General features: G+C 57.7%; 1 protein-coding gene across 1 annotated transcript; it reads right to left on the reverse strand.

Annotated features, from left to right (window-relative positions):
• Window positions 1-1,582: 1,582 nt before the first annotated feature.
• Window positions 1,583-12,199, reverse strand: GPRIN2 (G protein regulated inducer of neurite outgrowth 2). Its single transcript, XM_045783440.2, has 2 exons — window positions 12,041-12,199; window positions 1,583-6,366 (listed from the first exon to the last, which is right to left on the reverse strand). The coding sequence occupies exon 2, from the start codon at window positions 6,358-6,360 to the stop codon at window positions 4,981-4,983; it is 1,380 nt and encodes a 459-aa protein (XP_045639396.2). The 5' UTR covers window positions 6,361-6,366; window positions 12,041-12,199; the 3' UTR covers window positions 1,583-4,980.
• Window positions 12,200-19,570: the final 7,371 nt, after the last annotated feature.

Genomic DNA, 19,570 nt, shown 5'->3' on the forward strand with positions numbered 1-19,570 from the left:
CTGCCAAGAACAAGGACTCGAGTCAAGCCCCCTCCCCTCCGTCCTTGTTTGGATGTGAGGGTCCCTGGGCCGGGACTTGGGTCGGAAGAATGCTGCCCATGTTGAAGGCCCGGATTTGCACAAATTCCCCTTAAATGAATTTGCCCATGATGACTGTTGATTCATAGGCACCTGGGGACCAGTACTGACCTACAGGATGACTCGGTGACAGGCCTTGGGCTGTGTGTGGCCCTGCTCTGCCTGACAAGTTGGATGGAAACTGATAAAGGCCTAGTCATAGCTTCAGATGACAAAACTGGGTCAGGCCAGAATGATGACGGAGAAGGAGTTTAGTGTGGGCAAATGCAGAGCTCGGCACTTGAATAACCGAGGTCACTCAGCATGAACACAATGAGACCACCGCTTCAGAGCAGCTCAAGGAGACACGGTCTGGGCACTCTGCAGCCCTGGGACTCCACACACGTCTACTGGGTGAGGGGCTGCCCAGGGCGTGAATGCATTTGTGCATGGGTGTGCCCCCAAGCCCCACAGACGCCCTTGGTTTCTGTGCACCCCTCTCCTGGGACAGGGCCTACAACCCCATGCAGACACCTGCTCCAGGGCTCCTGGAGCTTCCTAGCCTGCCTGCCACAGCCAGGAGGGTCCGGAATTCTGCCCCACCCACATACCCCTGGCTCCAGTGACCCTTACCTGAGGTAGAGACTGCCCCAGGGCTCCCCTCCCCTGGCCAAGGCCAGGACTCTATCTGAACTCACACCCTTGTCGGCTTCTATCCCTTCCTTACCTTGCACTCCCCACTCCCCTTTCCTTAGTCAATCTAGAATCCTCATCCTAGCACCAGCTTCTGGGAGCCCAGTCGCAGACTAGTCTCCTCAGCATGGCTCCGGAAACCAGAGTTTCAGGCCATGGCCAGAGCACACGTCCCCTAAGCAGGGTATGGAGCACAAGGTGAAGGATCTTGAAGGGGGCTCTGAATGAGGAATGGCCACGGCGATGGGATGTGGACCTTGATCACAGCTAAGGTGGCCTGGCAAGAGCTAGCCCCTGCCTGTGGCCACAGAAGTAGGCCCAAGGAAGTGGCACCCCACAACACTGGCACGTGTGGTGCGCCCCAACTCAGTGCCAGCTGCTTTACGTGGGTAATTCCATTTAATCCGCAGAGCAAGCCAAAGAAGGAGGCATGACTGTCATCATATCATCGTGAGGAAGTCGAGGACAGCAAGGTCAGTAACTTGCCCGAGCTCTTGTGGCTATGGATGAGATCCAGGATTCAAACTCGGATTGTAGACCACTAAGCTGTAGCGCCCCCCGCAAGGTCCGAAGTGTCAGGATCTGCCCTGGGAAGGCCCCGTGGGTCACCCATGAAATAAGAATGCAGCACTTCTGGGGACAGAGACCCAATCCAGCAGATACGGGCAGTGATGTCACTGTGTGACAGGACCATTCTCGGCTTTTCCACCCCCACCCACCCACCCCTGCACACCGGACACACTGTGAGCTCCAGTGGGGAGAAGCCTGCACTCTGGCAGCAGTGGCTTCTCCCTCAGGGTGGACTAGTGATTCCCTGTGAGGGTAACAGAAGCTTGGGGCTTGGCAAGACATGTGTGCCCTGTGTCCTGGCCACGCCCAGAGGTGATAAGCTCCAGGAAGCCGGGCTTCAGCTGTTGAGGGCCCAGAAGGCTGCCAGGAAGGAGAGAACAATGGACAGAAGGGAGGAGTCCCTGGAGAAGGAGGAGGGGGATTCCTGCCGGTCAGGGAGCTCAGAATCTAGGATGCTCCAAAGGACAAAACCTACCAGAAAAAAAAACAAGACCAGCCGGGACCACGGATCCTTCCCTGGCAAAGCTCTGACCTCCAATACTTTATTTCAAATTCAAAACAAATGTACAGGTAATGAAATCCACCACCTCCCAGAGCGGGGCCTGAAGGGGACCCAGAGAGTCTGGTCAGAAATCTGGAATCTGAGGGGAGATCTGTAAACTAAGCTGGTGTCCATGTCTTGAGTCCCTGAACTGGTCAGGCCTGGCCGGGGAGGGGCCGCAGCAAGGGGATGGGGTGAGGGGTTTCTTCTCCAGGTCAAACTCAGGGATGCCGCTGCAGTCACTCTAGGTAAGCCCACCGGCCGAGGCTATGCAGTCTGGCCCGTGCACCACGGCCGGGGCAGCAAGCCTAACCAGGAGAGTGTGATGGGCCCCCCCCCCCCCCCCCGGCCATGCACAGCCCCAAGGCCAGACACACCTGGATTCCAGAACCACCCTGCAAACATTTATCTCGGGCATGATGAACTGGGTGGAAGGTTTGGCTAGCCCTTCCCATTCAGGGCCCCGCCCAGCCCTCCATCCCGGCACACCAGGTGCAGCCTGGAAGCGGCAGAGCCGCTTGGCACCCATCAGCCGAACAGAGAATGAACTCATGGCAATTTGCATATGACAGCGAAAGTCTCTTAAGAGTTTCACTGGTCCTAGCCAAATATCCTGGCATGTGACCCTTCACCTGCCTCCCCTTGTCCCAGGTGGTGGCCTCGCCTCCTTTTGCTCAAACTGGAAACCTCAGCCTCCTGGAACTCCTCCTTCTCTCCAAATCCACTGCAGGACGTATGTGCGTGTGCATGTGCGTGTGTGTGCACGTGCACCCAAGCCCCAGCTCCCCTACCATTTCCCCTTGACAGGCCCCTCCTTGGCTTGCACACCCACATCCCCCTGGGCCCCTGCCTCCCACCTCTTCCACACTAATCTCTCCAATGACAGCCAAAGGGATGCTTCTAAAATGAAATCTGGCCCCACCACCCTTTCCACAGCAGCCCTGAAGTCCCTTTCCTCCATCACACCAGGAGCCTCACCATGAGGGATCCCCTTGCCAGTGTCCCAACCCAACAAATACCCCGACACAGCCTGCATTGCAGTGACACCATGGCATGGGCAGGACAGGCACCTCCATGGCTCTGACCAAGCTGTCCCGTCAGCCTGATGTGCCCTTCCCCACTGTCCACCTGTCAAGCCCCACTGTGTCCTCAAGACCCTGCTCAGCTGTGGCCCATGTGATGGTGTCCTCCCCACTCCATTTCATCACCTGTCTCATGTCCCCACAGGTGGGGCTCCCAGAGCCCCCTGTGCAGCACCAGGCATGAGGGCAGCCTGGTACCCACGTGTCACCCTCCCGAGTGTGTTGTGTCTGCCCTATAGAACACACAGATAGGCCCTGGCCCCCAGGCTGCACAGTGCCCGGAGCCGATGAATGCATGAAAACCTGCTTGATCGCATTTTAACAGGGGGACAAGGTGAAGTCCCCTCCTGCCCACATCACCCCCCTTTGCCCCAGCCCCACCCTCAGAAGCAGTACTGATGTGCTGTCATTTTTAAGCAAGGAGTGGGAAAGGCATGTTTGGGGTTAAGAAAGCCCCATCCTGGGGCCTTGGGAGGCACTCCGACTGCATGCATGCCTTTCTCACCTTGCTCTTTCGGCCCGTTAGAGTGCCACCCGCTTTAAAAAGTCAGCCCGCTGCTCCAGAAGTCATTTCCACCACCATGAGTACGGGGGCCTTAAGGTGGGGAAAGGTAAGCCAGTTGGCAGGTCCCAGATTCCTCAGTGCAGGAGGTGGACAGGGCCAGGTCATGTGCAGGACTGCATGTGGGCCCTGACTCCACCCTCCCAAGCCGGGGGACCCTCAGCAGCACCCTAACCTGGCTCCCTCTTAAGGGTGGGTTGGCGGATTGTCCCAGGAGCTTAGGATCTTCGGTGCTCAGTCCCAGGATGAGGACACAAGCCTGCTCCCAAACTCCACAGGGCTTGAGAGATCCTTGGGCAATGAAGTCAGGCTGTGCGAAGCCTGTGTCCTGGACTCCCTCACCCCATGATCCCTGGCCCCCCACTGCCTGGCCCATGTTAGCACACCAGGGCAGGGCTGGGGGAACAGGCCCACAGGCCTCCCTGTTCCCCACAGCCTCACAGCTCTGGCCATTTCCCACGCCAGGCTCCTTCCCTTTTCCCATCCATTTCTCCCTTGCCTCCTTCCAAGGACCGCACCAGCTGGCAATAAATCTTTAAGCCAAAGGAATGAGGTGACAGTGGTACAATTTCAGGCACTGCCAATATATTTGGGGCCAAGGAGCCACCTGTTCTCCCCTTCCTGAGACCAGCCCCTGAAACAGTGACCAACAAGGGGGGTTGCTCTTAGCAGCACCCCCACCTGGCCCTTCTGTAATGCTCAGTGCCCTGGTCCCGACATACACCCCCACATCCCACACGCTGTCAGCTCAGCAAGGGTGCAGACAGCCTGTCTCATTCCCCAGGGAATCCACAGAACCCAGCACTGAATAGTGACTCAATAAATTCTTCCTGTTCGTGACTGCACTGCACTGACCAGCCACGTGCTGCAGGCCTTGGCTTTGAATCTTAGCCCACCCCCGCCAGCAGGCCAGCGCGGGCCTGTCAGCTACAGCCTTGCCAAATGTCTGTGGTTTCATCCAGAAATGGGGCAAAGAGGTGGGCGCTCCAGAAGCACAGTGTGTGGCACAGAAGGGCTTCAACAACGTCCGTGCCCTTCCCTAAAGACCCAGCCCATCCCTGTCACTCGGGGCCCCAACTTTCATGTCAGGAATGCATTATAGCTCAGCACTGCTTTAAAATAAAGCCACCAAGAGTCCTCGGCGGAAATCATGGCAGAGTTCTGAGGAGAGACTACACAAAACATTGAGTATTTTTACAGAAAAATCAGGATCTCCCTTCTGCACGGTGCTGAAAGTCTGTCCCAAAGTCCAGAGCCTCGATGTGCAGAGATGTGGCTCTTGGGAATCAAGCCCTTAAAAACCAGCCCAGCTGCGAGGAGCAGGAGACCCCAGGCTGCAGTCCTGTGCCCTGCGGTCAGCCAACGGCAGACACACATCCATGGCTGCCAGTAGGTCCAAGAAGCACGGGGCCCCCCATGTCCCTGGCCTGGGGCTGAGTCCACGGGCCCAGGAGAGCTCCGAGGGCCATGGCCCTTCACTCGGGCGCTGCGCCGGAGCAGCCGCAGCAGCTGGGGCGCCGCAGGGACTGCATGACGGCTCGCAGCGGCCCCCTCCGCCCCTCCGCCGACAGGCTGTCCTCGCTGGTGGGCGCCCGCTGCAGCTGCTCAAACTGCATCTCCAGATGCTTCTGGATGGCCACGCCAAGCACCTCAGGGTCCACTGCAGCTCCATACACCTCCCAGGTCATGCCCTCAGCATCCCATCGCACATCCCGCACGGGGGAGGGTGCCTCCTCCAGGCCGGCCCCCAGGGTTACCTCCGGGAATGTGTGCAGGGCCACGGGGGCTTCTAGGGGTGGGCTGGTGGCCACAGCCTTGCAGACAGCCATGGGCGCTACCTGCACCCCAGCATCCTGGGCTGACAGAGAGGATGCCAACACAGGGGCCAAGTCACTGGCTGAGGTCATGGTCCACACATCCTTGGTCCTGGCACCAGGCTCCGTGGCTAACCCGGTGGGACCCCAAGGGTGGTGGGCACAACAGTGGAAATGCCCAGGGAGCCCCCCAGGCAACCTGCACTGGAACTTCACCCCATGCTGGGCCTGCAGCCCAGACTCACTCACTGATGCCACTAGTTTGGGAAAGGCCAGGATCCCTGGGGCTGGCAGGGCATGGCAGCAGCCACCGGTCCCCACCTCCCTCATACCGCAGAGCAGGGTTGCCGGGGACAGGGCGTGGCAGGAGGTGGTGGCCGGCTGCCCAGTGGCTTTGGGCCTGGCCTGGGGACTGCTGCTGTGGGGAGCTGTCCCGCCCAGGTCTAGCGGCGTTACCTTCACCTGGCTCTCTCCCAGTGTCCAGGCTGAGTTCGAAGCCCCTTCCTCTGGAGCCAGGTCCCTTTCTAGGCCTGCAGGGGCTTGGCCGCCCTGGCCGGAAGTACGGCGGGGCTGCAGCCGAGCCCTGTGGACAGGCGAGCTGCCAAGGGCCGAGCAACTGAGGCTGGCCTTTTGGGTAGCACTGTGGCTCCGGGTCTGGGTGCTACGGACCAGGTCCGAGTGGCTCCTCTGCATGGCAGCGGCACCAGGGGCCCTCAGGCGACACAGATCACCACCGCCCGCGGTAGACACGTTGCCCACAGTGCTGCTCCGCCAGTGGCCCACAGTGCAGGGCCGGGGCCGGGGGCTGGAGGCCTGTGCCTGCTCCACGCTCTCAGGGTGCCGTTCCTCTTCCTCTGGGCCCCGCGGTCCGCTGCTGGCCTCGCCAGGCTGCGCCTGCCATACGGTGCTGCTGGCACTCTTGCGGAGCTCTGGTCTCTGCCCCCGGCCTTCACCCAGCAGGCTGGAAGAGCTCCGGGACAGGGGCTGCGGGCGGGGGCTCCGGGGAGGCTGCGCACCCGGCTGGGGGCGGCTGGTGCTCATGGCGGCCTGCAGGGGAGACAGGGGGAGGGAATGGAGCTGAATCGCGGGCAGCACCTGAGCTGGACTCGCACAGTGCTAGGCACACCGGGGGGACAGCTGCAGCCCCAGCATGTCTGCTGGCTCAGAGCCATGAGCAAAACAGTGACAGGACAGCAGACACTTCAAACCAAGATCATCACACATTATACTGCAAGATGTCACTACAAGTATCTAATAACCAGCACCAGGAGATTAGAACCAGCCCTGGCACGGGGCCCTGCAGACCATCCGCCACGCCGGCGGTGGAGTCTTCACTACTGCATGTTGTGGAGAGAGGGGAATCCAGGGGAGAGGCCAAGTCTGCTGGGAACTTGGGGTGGGACGGCAGCTCTGGGGGCGGGGGCTTTGGGACAACAGCTCTTAGTCAATGAGCACAGCAGTATTGCAATATTTTAATAACCAGTAAAGCTTGACTGGCAAATACTAGCCTGGTCCCTCCCAAAGCTGTCCCTATCCATCTTGCTCTGGACTCGGGCCTCCTTGGTATGGAGCTGGGGCTCAAAGGAGGATGAAGGAACAATGAACAGAGGACATGCTGAGAATGGCCCTGGGTTCTCCCCCCACCCCCTTCCCCACCCTCTCAGGCCTGGCCTGGTTGAGCTGTCATGTCTCTGGGACTCAGTCTGGGCAGCTGTAAAGGGGAAAGGGCTTTCCTGACTCCCACCTCCGGCTGCAGGGATAGGGAGAGGCCCCACGCATCGGCCCTTTACACGCAGAATGCGCTCGGCATGCGTTCACTCGTTCCACGGCCATCTCCAGAGCACCCACCACATGCCAGGCTCTGGACTTGGGAGACACGGAGCTAGCTTGGATCTGGCTGTGCCTTCGGGAATGTGTCTAATATCACCAGTCAGACATGCCCTCCATAAAATTTCAATTCCCTCTTGCCAAGCAGGCCCACACTCTCCTTGCCTCCCTCCCTCTCTGCCATTCCTGTCCCTTCCTCCAGCCACACAGACCCCTCCAGACCCGCTCATTGACTCATCCACAGCCTAGAGTCGGTACTGGCCCCTTCAACCTCAGCGTCTCCTTCCGGAGAAGCTTTCCTAAGCTGGGCTGGCTCCGTCTCTGGCTGAGCACCGTCTGGCCTGCACAGAACAACCTGGCCAGCTATGGGCCACCCCCCAATCTGCAGCTGTCAAAGCAGGCCTGTGGCCTGTGCCCCTCCATCTACCCAGCACCCAGCACTGACCTGACACTGGCTGCCACTCAGAACGGCTGCCACGTGACTGACTGAGAGAACAAGAGAAAACAACAGTAAAGCCACAGGGGAAAGGGCTGAATGCCAAAAATGGGGTCTGAGAGAGGGCATTTCCAGGAGAGCTCACTTGGCACGTGCGGTCAGAAAAGGCCTCCTGGAAACCCAGCCATGTTAGTGGGGTCTGGAGAGAGAGGACGGAGTAGCAGCTAGGGGAAAAGGAACAGGATGAGCACAAGGCGGAGGCACACGGGGGAGGAGTGGGCTGGAGGCTGGGCAGGGCCCCAGAGGGAGTAAGGGGTGGGGGGGAGTCAGAGCATCTGGGTCGGCCTGGCCCCCGCCAAAGCTGTGAATGAGGATTCTCCCCCCTGCCAGGCAGGACCAGCTGGAGAAACAGGGTGGGGGAAGAAGCACAGTTTGGGCAATCCCCGTCCTGCCCTTCCACCCCTGCGCTGATAAGAACTACCAAGAAACCAACAGCCTTGGCCAGGTGAGCAAGGCCACCTGAAAGGGAACAAGGGAAGGGCTCTCAGGAACTCAGTTTCTGTATCATTACCAACTTCTTGTGCCCCAGCACTCCAGAGACAGCTGCTGGCTGTTCAACAGTGAGGACGCTTCCGGAGCTGCAGTCCCCTGAGAGTGCAAACCTTGCTATGGAGTCCCGTTCAGCATGGTGTCCATGAGGATGGAGACAGTCTACTCTGCACTGCCCAGTACGATCAGCACTGGCCACGTGTGGCTCCTGAGACCTTGACGGGTGGCTAGCGTGACGGAGACACCAGCTTTCTGATTTCACGTCGGTGTAAGCCATTTAAATGTAAAGGCCCCATGTGCTTAGTGACTCCCCTACTGGACTGTGCTGCTCTAGACACAGCTCCAGCCTACACGGGAGCGTCCCCTCCTGGATGCTCCCTGGGGCCAAAGCCAGACTGGTCCCTAGTGTCAAGAAAAGGACGAGTAGCCAAGGGAGGACGAGAACCCAGGCCCTGCCCTCAAGGAGCTCTAAGATGGATGCATACACAGAGAAGGGCGACAAAGCCAGTAACAGTCACAGTGATGAGGGTAACAAAGAACAGCTCCTAGTGCCCCGTCACCCACCCTGTGCCGGGCACGTGCCACACCCTGTCTACGCACTGGCTCATTTCACTGTAACTGTCAGAGCAGCCGCGTAAGATACATCATCAACCTCATTCTACAGACGAGGAGGCCAAAGCTCAGAGAGGTGTCCCGACTGGCCCATAGGCACACAGCTGGCGGGCGGCTAAACCAGGAATCAAAGCCGGGAGTGTCTGAGCATGGCACAGACCTCTGCCCTGGAACCTAACACCCTGCACTGTGGCCCTCTCCTTACTTTCCTGTTGCCCTGACTGGGCTGAAGCCCCAGGACCCAACACAGCATCTGACGCTTGCAGTGGTGGCCATGACATGCCCGTGGAACAAGGGAATGAGTGGGAACAAGGCCTGGACCCCCACCCCACCCCACCCGCTTCTTAGCAGTTTCTTAGGCTGCCTGAGTCAGGAGGGCAGGAGATGTCCCTGCTAGCTGGGGAAGCCGTGGTCACCACGAGTCCCCGGCAGGCAGACAAGCACCCAGCTGCAGGTCCCAGCACGCCAGGAAAGCCCTATCTGGATAGCCTACACAGCCTCTGGCTGAACCCCACAGACCCGAAACCCTTCTAGGGAGCGGGGCCAGAGAGAGCCAGGTCAGGCCCTGGCCCCCCTGAGGAAACAGGTGGGATGAGGCTCCAGGAGCTCCAGACCCCACCAGGAGCTAGCGAGAAGCCCCCAGTGACAAGGGTCCCGCTGTTAGCCCCCTTACCACATGGCTGCCTCACCAAGACTAGGCATCACCCAGAGAGAGCAGTGACCACAGAGACCCCAGGGCGGGTGGTTCTCTGTTGCTTCCCTTCTTCACCTCACCTCCACAAATGGCAGGTGACAAAAACCGAGGCCTGGAATAGCTGAGAAATTTCAGAGAGGCCACAGCTGAACCCCGAGAAGCTATTTTTCCTACAGCCTGGCCTTCCCAGCCTTGAAGGACGGAAGTACTGTGAGGAAAGTCACTCAGGTTATCCCAGGGAAAGGAGGTTTCCCACTCCCCCATCGCTAAGAAAAGGGGCCTCCCAGGGAGCGAGAGGAGCTGACCAAATGAGCTTCGGAGCCGTGGGTGAGCAGGCAGGGCAAAGGGTCTGCTTCGAACCCGGATTCCTCTCCTTCCCGTGCACGTGCCCTCAGGTGGACACCTATGCTCCCTGCACCTCAGTTTGCCCAGTCTGCAAACCAGAAGTACACGCCCACTGCAAGCTTGCCGTGAAGCCTAATATGATGGCATAGAGGCTGTCTGAGCAGCGACTCCCATCAGGAGTGACCCGTGCTCAGGTATCACCGGGACTAGGACTGGGGGACAAAAGGCCCTTTTAGGAAGCCATTGAGGCACCCCACAGATGAGCCTCGTCTTGCTTCCCAGTCCTTACTGTCTTCATCTCAACCTAGGACCTAGTCACCCCCAGGTCCCCAGTGTCTCCATCACCGCACTAAGCTTTCCAGTCTATTTTAAAACTTAATTTGGGAGGCTACACACGCCCATGCTTGTACATCACATATGCACGCGCACCCAAGCCTGGAGTCTGTATTCAAACTGCCTTGAATGGCACGCGCACCGCCTTAAAAACCACGGAAAAGGCTCTTGGTTCACCCCAAACAGACGCTAGAAAGACGTTTTAGCACAAAATAAATGACAGGCACATGGAGCTATCCAAGACCCCCGGTGTTCTTTGGATGACACCTTACTGTCCTCTCTCCTGCCCCGTTTAATGCCAGAGTTGCAAGGCAGCCGCGTCTCGTGGCCAATACAGGACTCTCCCGCTGCCTCGGCTCGGCCGCTCAGGAAGTGGAAGAACAACCAGCAATCAACCAATGTTACCTTGAGTAAAACCTCCCAGTTCTGCAGAACCTTCCAAACTGGCCCCACCGAAGAACTGCTAGGTTGACTTGGTCAGAGATTCTAGCTCCCGCTATATCACGCCGCAGAGGAGCCCAGGCCTTTGGGAGTGTGGCCAGCGGGACTACCAAAGCCGCTGTAGGCAGGCCCTGCTCAGACCACCCTGTGGCGTCCATAGCCATCTCCTCTTGTTAAGAGATAGGCATTTGGATGATGACTTCTGCTTCCAGCAAAACCGAAACAGGAAAAGCAAGCCCATGTGGTCAGGAGGGGAAACTGCTCCAATGTTAAAATATGGACCTTACCCCTCAGGGACCTGGTAGGGATACACGCCACAGGAACCCCTGGTTGGATAGTGGGGGTGTGGCAACCTCCAGCAGGTGGTCTCATTCATCCCAGCAGCACAAGGGGGCCTGACAGGACCACTCAAGGCCAAAGATGGGCAAGGCTGCAAGGAGCATTCCTGAGCTACCAAGGGGGAGTGTTTGGAGAGGACAAAATCTGCCCATCACAGAAGGATGAGGGGGCCTTAAATACAAAATGCTCAGGTCACAAGCTGTACCAGTAAAGGGTTCTAGGATAACTGTGGGCAAAGGCCCAAAGGACCCAGCACTGCTCCCCAGAGAGAGGCCTAGGCCCCCACCAGCCCCAGAGCTTCCTCCCCTGAGGATGATTTGCCCATACTTCCCGGGAGGCACCTGGGGTGGAGAAGGTAAACTCCAGGCCCAGGTGCCCCAAACCCGAGGCAGCCCGGGTAGCTGCCTACCTGCGTGCTCCCCGGCCCCGCGCACCCAAGCACCCCTGCACCAGCATGGGCCGGAGCCCCACCCGTGGCCACATCAGAGGCGGCCGCACAGGCCCATTTACTGTGGGAGCCTCAGGAAACAGCATCCCCACAGCTGCACTCTGCACGCCCAACGTACAGGCCGCCTCTGGCTGTGGGGCCACAGGCCTGAACACCACACCGTACCCTCTCCCCCAGAGCAGGGGTCCCTTTCCCGCCCCTCAACACAAAGCCCACCGGACTCAGAGAGAAAGTCCTCAACACTAGGTTACAGATCTTCCCAGGAGCAAAAGCACAGACTGAGGGAAGATAAGGCTGTGGGGCAAGAGGGTAGGGATGGAGGGCAGAAGGAACGCAAAGGAAGGGAGGTTTGGGGCTGGGGGCCAAGGGGAAGGGTGGAGGGAGGGGGAGGGGTAGAAAAGGGAGGAGGAATGGGAGGGGACAGCGATAGCAGCGGGGGTGGAGGCAGAAGAACCCAGGGTCCAGGGCAGAGTGCTGGAAATGGGAGGATGGGCAGGAGCCGTGGAAGAGGGGATGGGATAGGCAATGAGAGGAGGGATGGGAGGGGGGATGCAGCCGTGGGGCCGCTGAGCACTAGGCGGGGGGTCCGAGCGCACGAAGAGGTGAGGAGTGGGGTTCTGGGGCGCAGGAAGGGAAGTCACCGCCCATCCCACCACCCTCCCCCCAACCACGGGCACGCACACAGCCGGCCTCTCACCCTCTCGCCCGCCCGGGGCCGCGCAGGCCGGCGGAAGCGCTGCTCCTGGGGCCGCCACAGGTGCCCGGCGCAGCGGCCCAAGATGGAGCCGGAGCCGGACCGGACCGGGCCGAAGACTCCGCCCGCCGCCGTCCCCCTGGCCCGCGGAGCCAGCGTCCGGGTGGCGCCCAGGGGTGGCTCCGGGGCCGAAGGAGGAGGGGCGCAGGGGGCGGCGGCCCCGCTCACCTGGGCCCGCCCCCGCGCTCCACCGCCCGCGTCGGCGTCCCGGCCCCGCCCCCTCCCCGCGGCCCCGCCCCCCGGGACCCGGCCCGCCCCGCCCCCACGGCCCCTCAGCTCCCGCGCTGTCCCCTGCCCACAGTCCCTCGAGCCCCCAGTCCTCCTTCCCGACCTCAGGGCAGGTCTCCACTGTCCCGTCTCTTCGGCCCCCGCCCCCACCACGATCCCCCGTTTTTCGCGCCTGCCCAGCGAACCCCCAAGACACTCATCTTCCCGACCTGCCCCCCACCCCAAGTCTTATAGGCTCGGCTCCCCACAGCGCTCCAGCCCCCGACCCAGCCCCCAAGTCCACTTCCTCATTGCCCCACCCCCTCGGTCCCCGTTGTCCAGCACCACACCCCTCACCGAGGTCCACAGGTCCTCCAGCGACCCCCTTCCTCACGGCCCCGCCCCATGTCCTTCGTCATCCTGGACCCGCCCTTCACAAATTTCCGGCTTCCGACCCCACCCTCAAGACCCCATTGCTCTAGGGCCACCCACCCTCGGACACCAGGCCGGGTCCCTCATAGTTCCGCCCCTACGTGCCCCAGTTCTTCAAGCCCTGAACCCCACAGTCCCATCCTTCCAGCTCCACTCTCCCAGACTCCAAGACGACCTTGGTCCTTTGAGCTTCGCCTCCATGGCCCCTCCACTCTGCCAGCCTTGTCCCCAGAGCCCTCCACCTGGCCCCCACAGGCCCAACCTGGGAGACACCATCTCCAGAATTTCGTCCCTAGACCCGACCCCAAAGCCTGTATTCTCCCACCCTTTCCCCCACCCATGTCCCTATCCCCACCTTTGTCCCCCAGTCCAACCCCACTCCCGGTCATTCAATCACCAGCCTGTCCCCATGGACCCCAACAGCTGGCATGCACAATGACCGTGAGAGGGTGAGCCAACCCCATCTGAGCCGGCACCCCCATCCCACTGCTTCCTGTAGCCCCCAAAATGCCCTCCCTCAATCCCTTTCTGCAGCAGGACTCCAGGAAGAGTCCAGGCCCTGGGGAATTCCTGGTCAGGCCCCCTTTACCCCTACATCCCCCAATCTCTGACAGCCACTGGCCTGGCTAGGGGTTCACAGAGGTGCAACAGGCAGCCACTCACACGGGCCTGCCCTCGGCCCCTTCAACTCTCCAGAGGTTCCTGCCACCCATCCCGAAGGCTTCATTCTAAGAAGAACGTGTCCCATCTCTGGGCCCCAGTCTCTAAGAACTGGGTCCCAGTGTTGACTCTCTGTTGACTCTAGATCTGGGAACCCCTGATTTGCTTGCCTAACCTTTTGTTGAGGGATCTACACCCCTTTGGTCCAGTGCCCCCAGAAGGTAATGCCTCTCTGCTCCTCCTCCAGTTTGGGAAGACCTCAAAGCCCAGCCTCACCTCTCCAGCCTTTCCCAGCCCTGCTCCGAGGCCAGAGCGTCAGGAGAGGGTCAGCAGAAATCCCCTCAGCCCTTGGAGCAAGGTGGAGAGTGGAAAGCCCAGGCAGGGATGTGCACCATTCAACCTTCCCGCAGCCCCTAGCCTGGCACCTAGCCCAGAGCAGGGGTGTGCAGCATTAGGCAGCAGGTGTGGCTGGTACCTCACACCCAGCCACCCCCACCTCACCACCTGGTATGTTCTCTGCATGCAGGGACACCCCCCCCCACCCCAGCCTTAGTATTCCTGTCTGTAGCTCTGAACTTCCCCTCATCAGATTATCTCATAGACCAAAGGAGACAAGAGATACCTGTCACACACAGCATTTGGGGTCTGAAGGTCATGACCTCACACTTCCCCACCTGACTTTTAACTCAGGCATCCCTGCCTCCCTGTTCCCACCCCCTCCAGCCTGGGATCCTGCTGCTTAGGGCCTGGCTGGAAGCCTTGGCTCTACTTCCTCTGCCCCTCCTGCCATGGTCAGTTACAGCTTAAAGTTGGGGTTCACTCATTGGTTGAGTGGGTGGGGTTCTGCTCAGGAAGACTCAGACTGCCCTAAGCACCCCTTTCCAGTGGGGTCTTCAAGGACTCGCCCAGACAGCTATGGAGGGGGTGGTGAGCACTGGAGGGTAATGGGATGTCCAAGTGGAGACCCCAGGCACTGTCCTCCCACCACACACAGCTTGCCGGGGGCATCCTGCCCAAAGGGGCCAAATGGGAGATTGTTTGCTGAGACCACTAACACACTCCTGTTCCTGTCTAGCAATTAGGGCCCCTTCTTTCACATCTCAGGAATCTTATTCATATTCCCTTTTTAGGGAAGTCAACTGAGCCCCAAGAAGGGATAAGCTACCTGGGGTTACACTGAGAGTTGGTGCCAGTCCCAGGGGCTCCCAGCTCCCGGTCATATGAGAGCCCTCTGAGAACCTCAACGCCATGTTTCAGGGAGGCGGCTTGGAGTTCGGTGTCCACCTGCAGAGGCAGCCTGGCTGGACCTGCCACCGGGGTCTCTGAGCATCACCCTGGCCTTGGCACCTTGGCCAGCTGGTCCTCTTCTTCCAACTGTGGTTTGGCAGAGAAGCTTCTCTGGCTGTGGAGGCTGCCCAGGGCGAGCCAGGGTGGAGAGTCAACCATCAGTTGCCATCCTCACGCCCCCGCATATTCACTTGCTCTGCGATCCCACGCCCAGGAAAACTGTTCACGTCTCTGGGCTTCGGTTTCCTCATCTGCGCAGTGACAGTAATTATACCTACCTCCCAGGCTGTGGGGAAAATGGGGTTTGCGAAAGTATTCTGCAGAGTGTTCTTGCCGCTATCAGTCATTTGATCAAATATTTATCGAGCTCCTCCTGTGTGAGGTTCTGGAACTAAAAGCTAGGACCTCCTGGTGTGGGGCAGGAGTTGGGTTTGTTGACTGCTTTAGTAGAGGGGGGAAGCTCTGGTTTAGGACCCCATGGGCTAAGTGCCACTTCCTGCGACTCAGAATCTGCCAGAAGAGGAGCAAGCATGGTGTGCTCAGGAGTTCAGTCGGGGCATGCTGGGACACCAGGTGGAGAGGCGAGTTGCACATCTAGAACTTTCCCGGAAGGTCTGGCCATCATGGGCACAGGGGTCGCTGAAGTCACAGGAATAAATAAGGTCTTCAGGGAGAGTGTAGCAAAGACAGCCCAGGACCCAGTATGAGTAACCAACCAGGTGGCAAAGGACTGAGAAGCAGCAGCCAGAAAGGAAAAAGGGAAACTGGGACATTGCTGGGACTCGGGGCGCTTGGGGCAAGCAGCCTTAGCACGGCGCTGGAGGCAGAACCCACAGGAGAGCACTGAGGGAGGAGTCAGAGGGGAGAATCGAAGACAGCAAATGCACACACAACTCTTTTAAGCAGGACTCTAAAGGGAAGAATAAAGAAAGGGGTCACTTGGGAAGGGACGTGGAGTCAAGAGAGATTTGGGGCATTTGGTTCTGGTTTTTTGGTTGGCTTTTTAATATGCTGCATCATGGACTAGGAGTCCTTGATTTCAAGCAACAGAGAACCCAGGTTAAGTTAGGCAGGAAGGGAGTGTGTCGGAAGACTGGGGGAAGCTCAGAAAGGAAGCTGATGTGGAGAGCTAACCTTGCTCCTCCAAGATGGGAGCCAGGAGACTCCAGACCTCAGCAGAGGGAGCCACTCCTCAGTCTTTCCCTGTCACTGCCACAGAAGGAAGGATTCTGGTTTTTTTTCTCCTTTGTGTTCTGTTCAAGATTCAAAGTCTCAGGGAAGCAGGAGCTTATTTGGGTAGGTTATGGCCACACGCCTTCTGTCCTTGGACAGTTGAGGAATACCTGGCTGAGGAGATCTCTAGGAGGACCCACGGCCTCCCAGGACATTTTTCCCAGAGGGAGGAACGGAGGCCAAGAGGCCAGACACAGACAGATCCGCTGCATGTTGTAGCAAATTGAGTGTACCTGACAGTGGGGGAAAGGAGCCATAGACAGGAAGTGGATGAAGGGCTGGAAAGAGTGGGAACCACTGCTGGCGTAAAGTCCCCATGGGCTGGGGTCCAGAACATGTGAAACAGGAGTGGGGGCAGCTTCTCTATGTAACTGGAAAGCAAGAAGAAATGACAGGGGTAGCACCTAGGTAGGTTGGAAATTTATGTTTGATGTTTTCTCTTTTGTCCATGAAATAAAAGGCAAGCTGTTGTGCTGAGACAGAAAGGAGAAGATGGAAAGGTTGGAGGGGTGAGGAGAGCAGAGGAGGTTTGAAATGGTCATTGCAGAGGGGTGCCTGGGTGGCTCAGTCAGTTAAGTGGCTGACTCTTGATTTCAGGTCAGGTCATGATCTCAGGGGTGTGGGATCGAGCCCTTCGTCGGGCTCCGTGCTGGGCATGGAGTCTGTTTAAGATTCTCTCTCTCCCTCTCCTTCTGCCCCACCCCCCACTCACTAAAAAGTATAAACGAAAAGAAATAGTCATTGCAGAGAGGGGAAGAGCCTCTGTTGGCCAAAGAAATGCAGTAGAAGATTGCCAAGCAGTATTGGGGTCCAAACGAGATTCGTGACCGGCAATAATATCCCCCGGAAAGAATCATCAAAGAAAAACAAGTTCTAATTAGGACTCACAGCTGCAAGAGAGGAAAAGAGAGTCGAAGACCACAGCATTCTGGATGCTGGTGGCCGGGAGGATACGGCTGAGCTGGCTGGCCCTTCTGCCATTGGCGGTTAAGTCGTAGGCTTACCAGGAGTCAGCCGAGCTTCTATCGAAGTTACTTACTCCCACTGTACATGTTGTAATTATGCAATTACATGAACAATTAAATCTAATTTAATTAACTAGTGCATGAACTGGTGGAATATGCACAGAAAAAGAAAGTTCTGTTCCTACGAAGACTAGGTTAAGTGCTTTGGAATGTGAATCACAAAACCTGCTGTCAGTCAAGTGCGGGAACGGCAACTCGAAAAAGATTAGGAGGAAAATCATAACAATCTAGAAAATTTCTGAATCAGATTGCTTCCCGGCTGTCGTAAAGTTAACTGATTTGCCTCGGAACCAATCATTTATCGGACCTGAACGCTGGATAAGAGCGCTAATACTGTATCGTTGGGCAAATGAGGGACTGTTTTGAATCCGGCTTCAGGCAATCGCTAAAGCCAAAAACTCGAATGATGTGGACAGGACTCTGTCTCACTTGCTCCTTCCCTCTGATTCCCTCTGGGTTAGTTTCTCACATAGACGCTCTCCTTTTGTGAAATACGGTTGCTGGCAGCCCCAAATCTACATCCTCACGTCTCTCGATCCACAAACCGAATCTCACTGACCCTGCCTGACGACCCGGGGCCAGAGGGAGAGAGCTCTTGGGCTGGCCCGCCTGTGTCACGTGCTCTTCCCAGGATGGTGGGGACACTGTCCTATGACTGGCAGCCCCTCCAGGGTCACGGAGAGTAGTCGCCAGGCAAGACGCTGTTGCCAGACTAAAGGGAAAGCGACACCGAGCTGGCCCAAAGCACAGATGACCGCAGGCGGCAGCGTCTCTGGGAGGCTCAGAAGAGGAGACGCTGAAAGTTCCAATGTGTCAGTGTGTCATCAATGCCTAAGGAAGGGAGCGCTTTGACGAAGTTGGACAGTGTCTGTTTTTCAGACAAGAAAACCCAGGAGTGTGAGAGACGCCTCTCACAGCCATTAAGACCCGTGAGTGAAAAGGCTGTGTCTTTTTGTCTGACTAAAGACACTGGCTTCCCAGGACCTTATATAATAGATGCTGAGAGAAGGGAGGGAGGGGGGAGTTTATCCAGGAATACCTATCACCTATTACCACCTCAGTTTCATCCACAGACATTTTACTGGGTCCCTGTTAAGTGCCAGCCGTACACTCGGAGCTGGGAATGCGGGCGGCATCAGAGATGCCTTGACCTCAGAGCCTGTGTGATGGGGCATTCAGGGACAGCAGTGACAGACACACACACAGACAATTAGATCAGAGTGATGAAAGGACATAGAAGGGGCTGGGGCACACAGAGGAGAGGCCCTGTGGTAGACACCTGCTCCTTTTTAGCTCCCCACAATCCACACCACCCCCTTCATTTAGGGGATCACCCCCATACAGAGACTGCCAGTTATCCCCCAATACCCATTCTCCCCTTCTATAGGTCTAGAACTCCCCTCACTGAGAGCATGCCTGCCCAGAGCAGAGACCACCTTTCCCAGACACCATGCAGTGAGGCACACTGTGTGCCCGGGCTCTGCCCGGTGACGTGTTAGCAGAAGTGATACATGCAATTTCTAGCTGGGCCGCTCAGAAGGCGTGTGCCTCGTTCTTTCCTTCTCCCCTGCTTGGCATGAAGTCAATATTGCTAGGCAATATTGGGGCCCAAGCAAGATTTGTGAGCAACAATAATACCTCCCAGATAGAATCATCAAGGAAAAACGTGTTTTAATTAGGATTTACAGTTGCAAGAGAAAGTCAAAGGCACAGCATTCTGGATGCTGGTGGCCAGGAGGATGCACTCCAGCTGGCGGGGCCTTCTGCTCTCAGCAGTCGAGTTAACTGGAGTTAAGCCAATCTGTACCCTTCAGATGAGGGCAAGACCCCAGGGGTGTCAGAGCAACAGGACAGAGGGGGCCTAAATCCCAAGGCTACACAGTTGTCTAGCCGCCCTGGATTATTTATGACTGAGTTTTGAATGAAAGAGAAAATAACCTAGAGTCTACTTGGGCCGCTATTTGGGGTGAGGGCTCTCTTATGGGAGGAAAGCCTATATAGGAATTCATACAGAATTGTGTACCTGCAAGAGAGGTACTACAGGTAACAAAACTTAAAATAGGTTCTCAACACACAAATATTGCAGGCCGGGGAGCTGGGGACCCTTGCTGTCCCATGCAAAAGCGGTTGATAAGCTGTTTCCCACAGTACCCTGCAAAGACGTCTGGAGCTGGAGGAAAGTGAGTGACTATTTCAGAATGCTCATGTTCTCTGGCTGCTTCTTGCCACTCTCAGCAAAGTCCTCCGTGAGCCAGCCGAGAGCTCTCGCCAGCACGCAGGCAGCGATGAGAGGGACAGCCAGCAAGTCAGCAGAAGCCTTCTGTCTGCGGTGTTTCAGGGCTGAAAACTCCAACCGCTTCTGTACTGCAAACCAAAGCACGTACAGAAGACGTTTTTGAAGAGGTAGCATTGGCAGGAGACAAGACTATGGACACTAGTCTTTCTCAAGCACTTTCAACGAAGAGTTCTCCCCCCGACGGTGACGGTCAGCTCAACGGCGAAGACCAGGCCCAGGATATTGCCTTCCAATCTGAGCTGAATGTCTTCGCTGGCTTCAAGTTCAGAGGGAGTTGATCAGGGATAGCAGACAGGCTGCTGAATGAAAGACCAGAGTTTTTAGGCTAAAATA

This window comes from Ursus americanus, chromosome 6 (assembly GCF_024610735.1).
Source record: "Ursus americanus isolate L20-20 chromosome 6, mUrsAme1.1.p, whole genome shotgun sequence".
NCBI classification, from domain to species: Eukaryota; Metazoa; Chordata; class Mammalia; order Carnivora; family Ursidae; genus Ursus; species Ursus americanus.

Coding starts and splice junctions, on each gene's coding strand:
- GPRIN2 (XM_045783440.2), bottom strand. CDS start 6,360: ATGAGCACCAGCCGCCCCCAGCCGGGTGCGCAGCCTCCCCGGAGCCCC.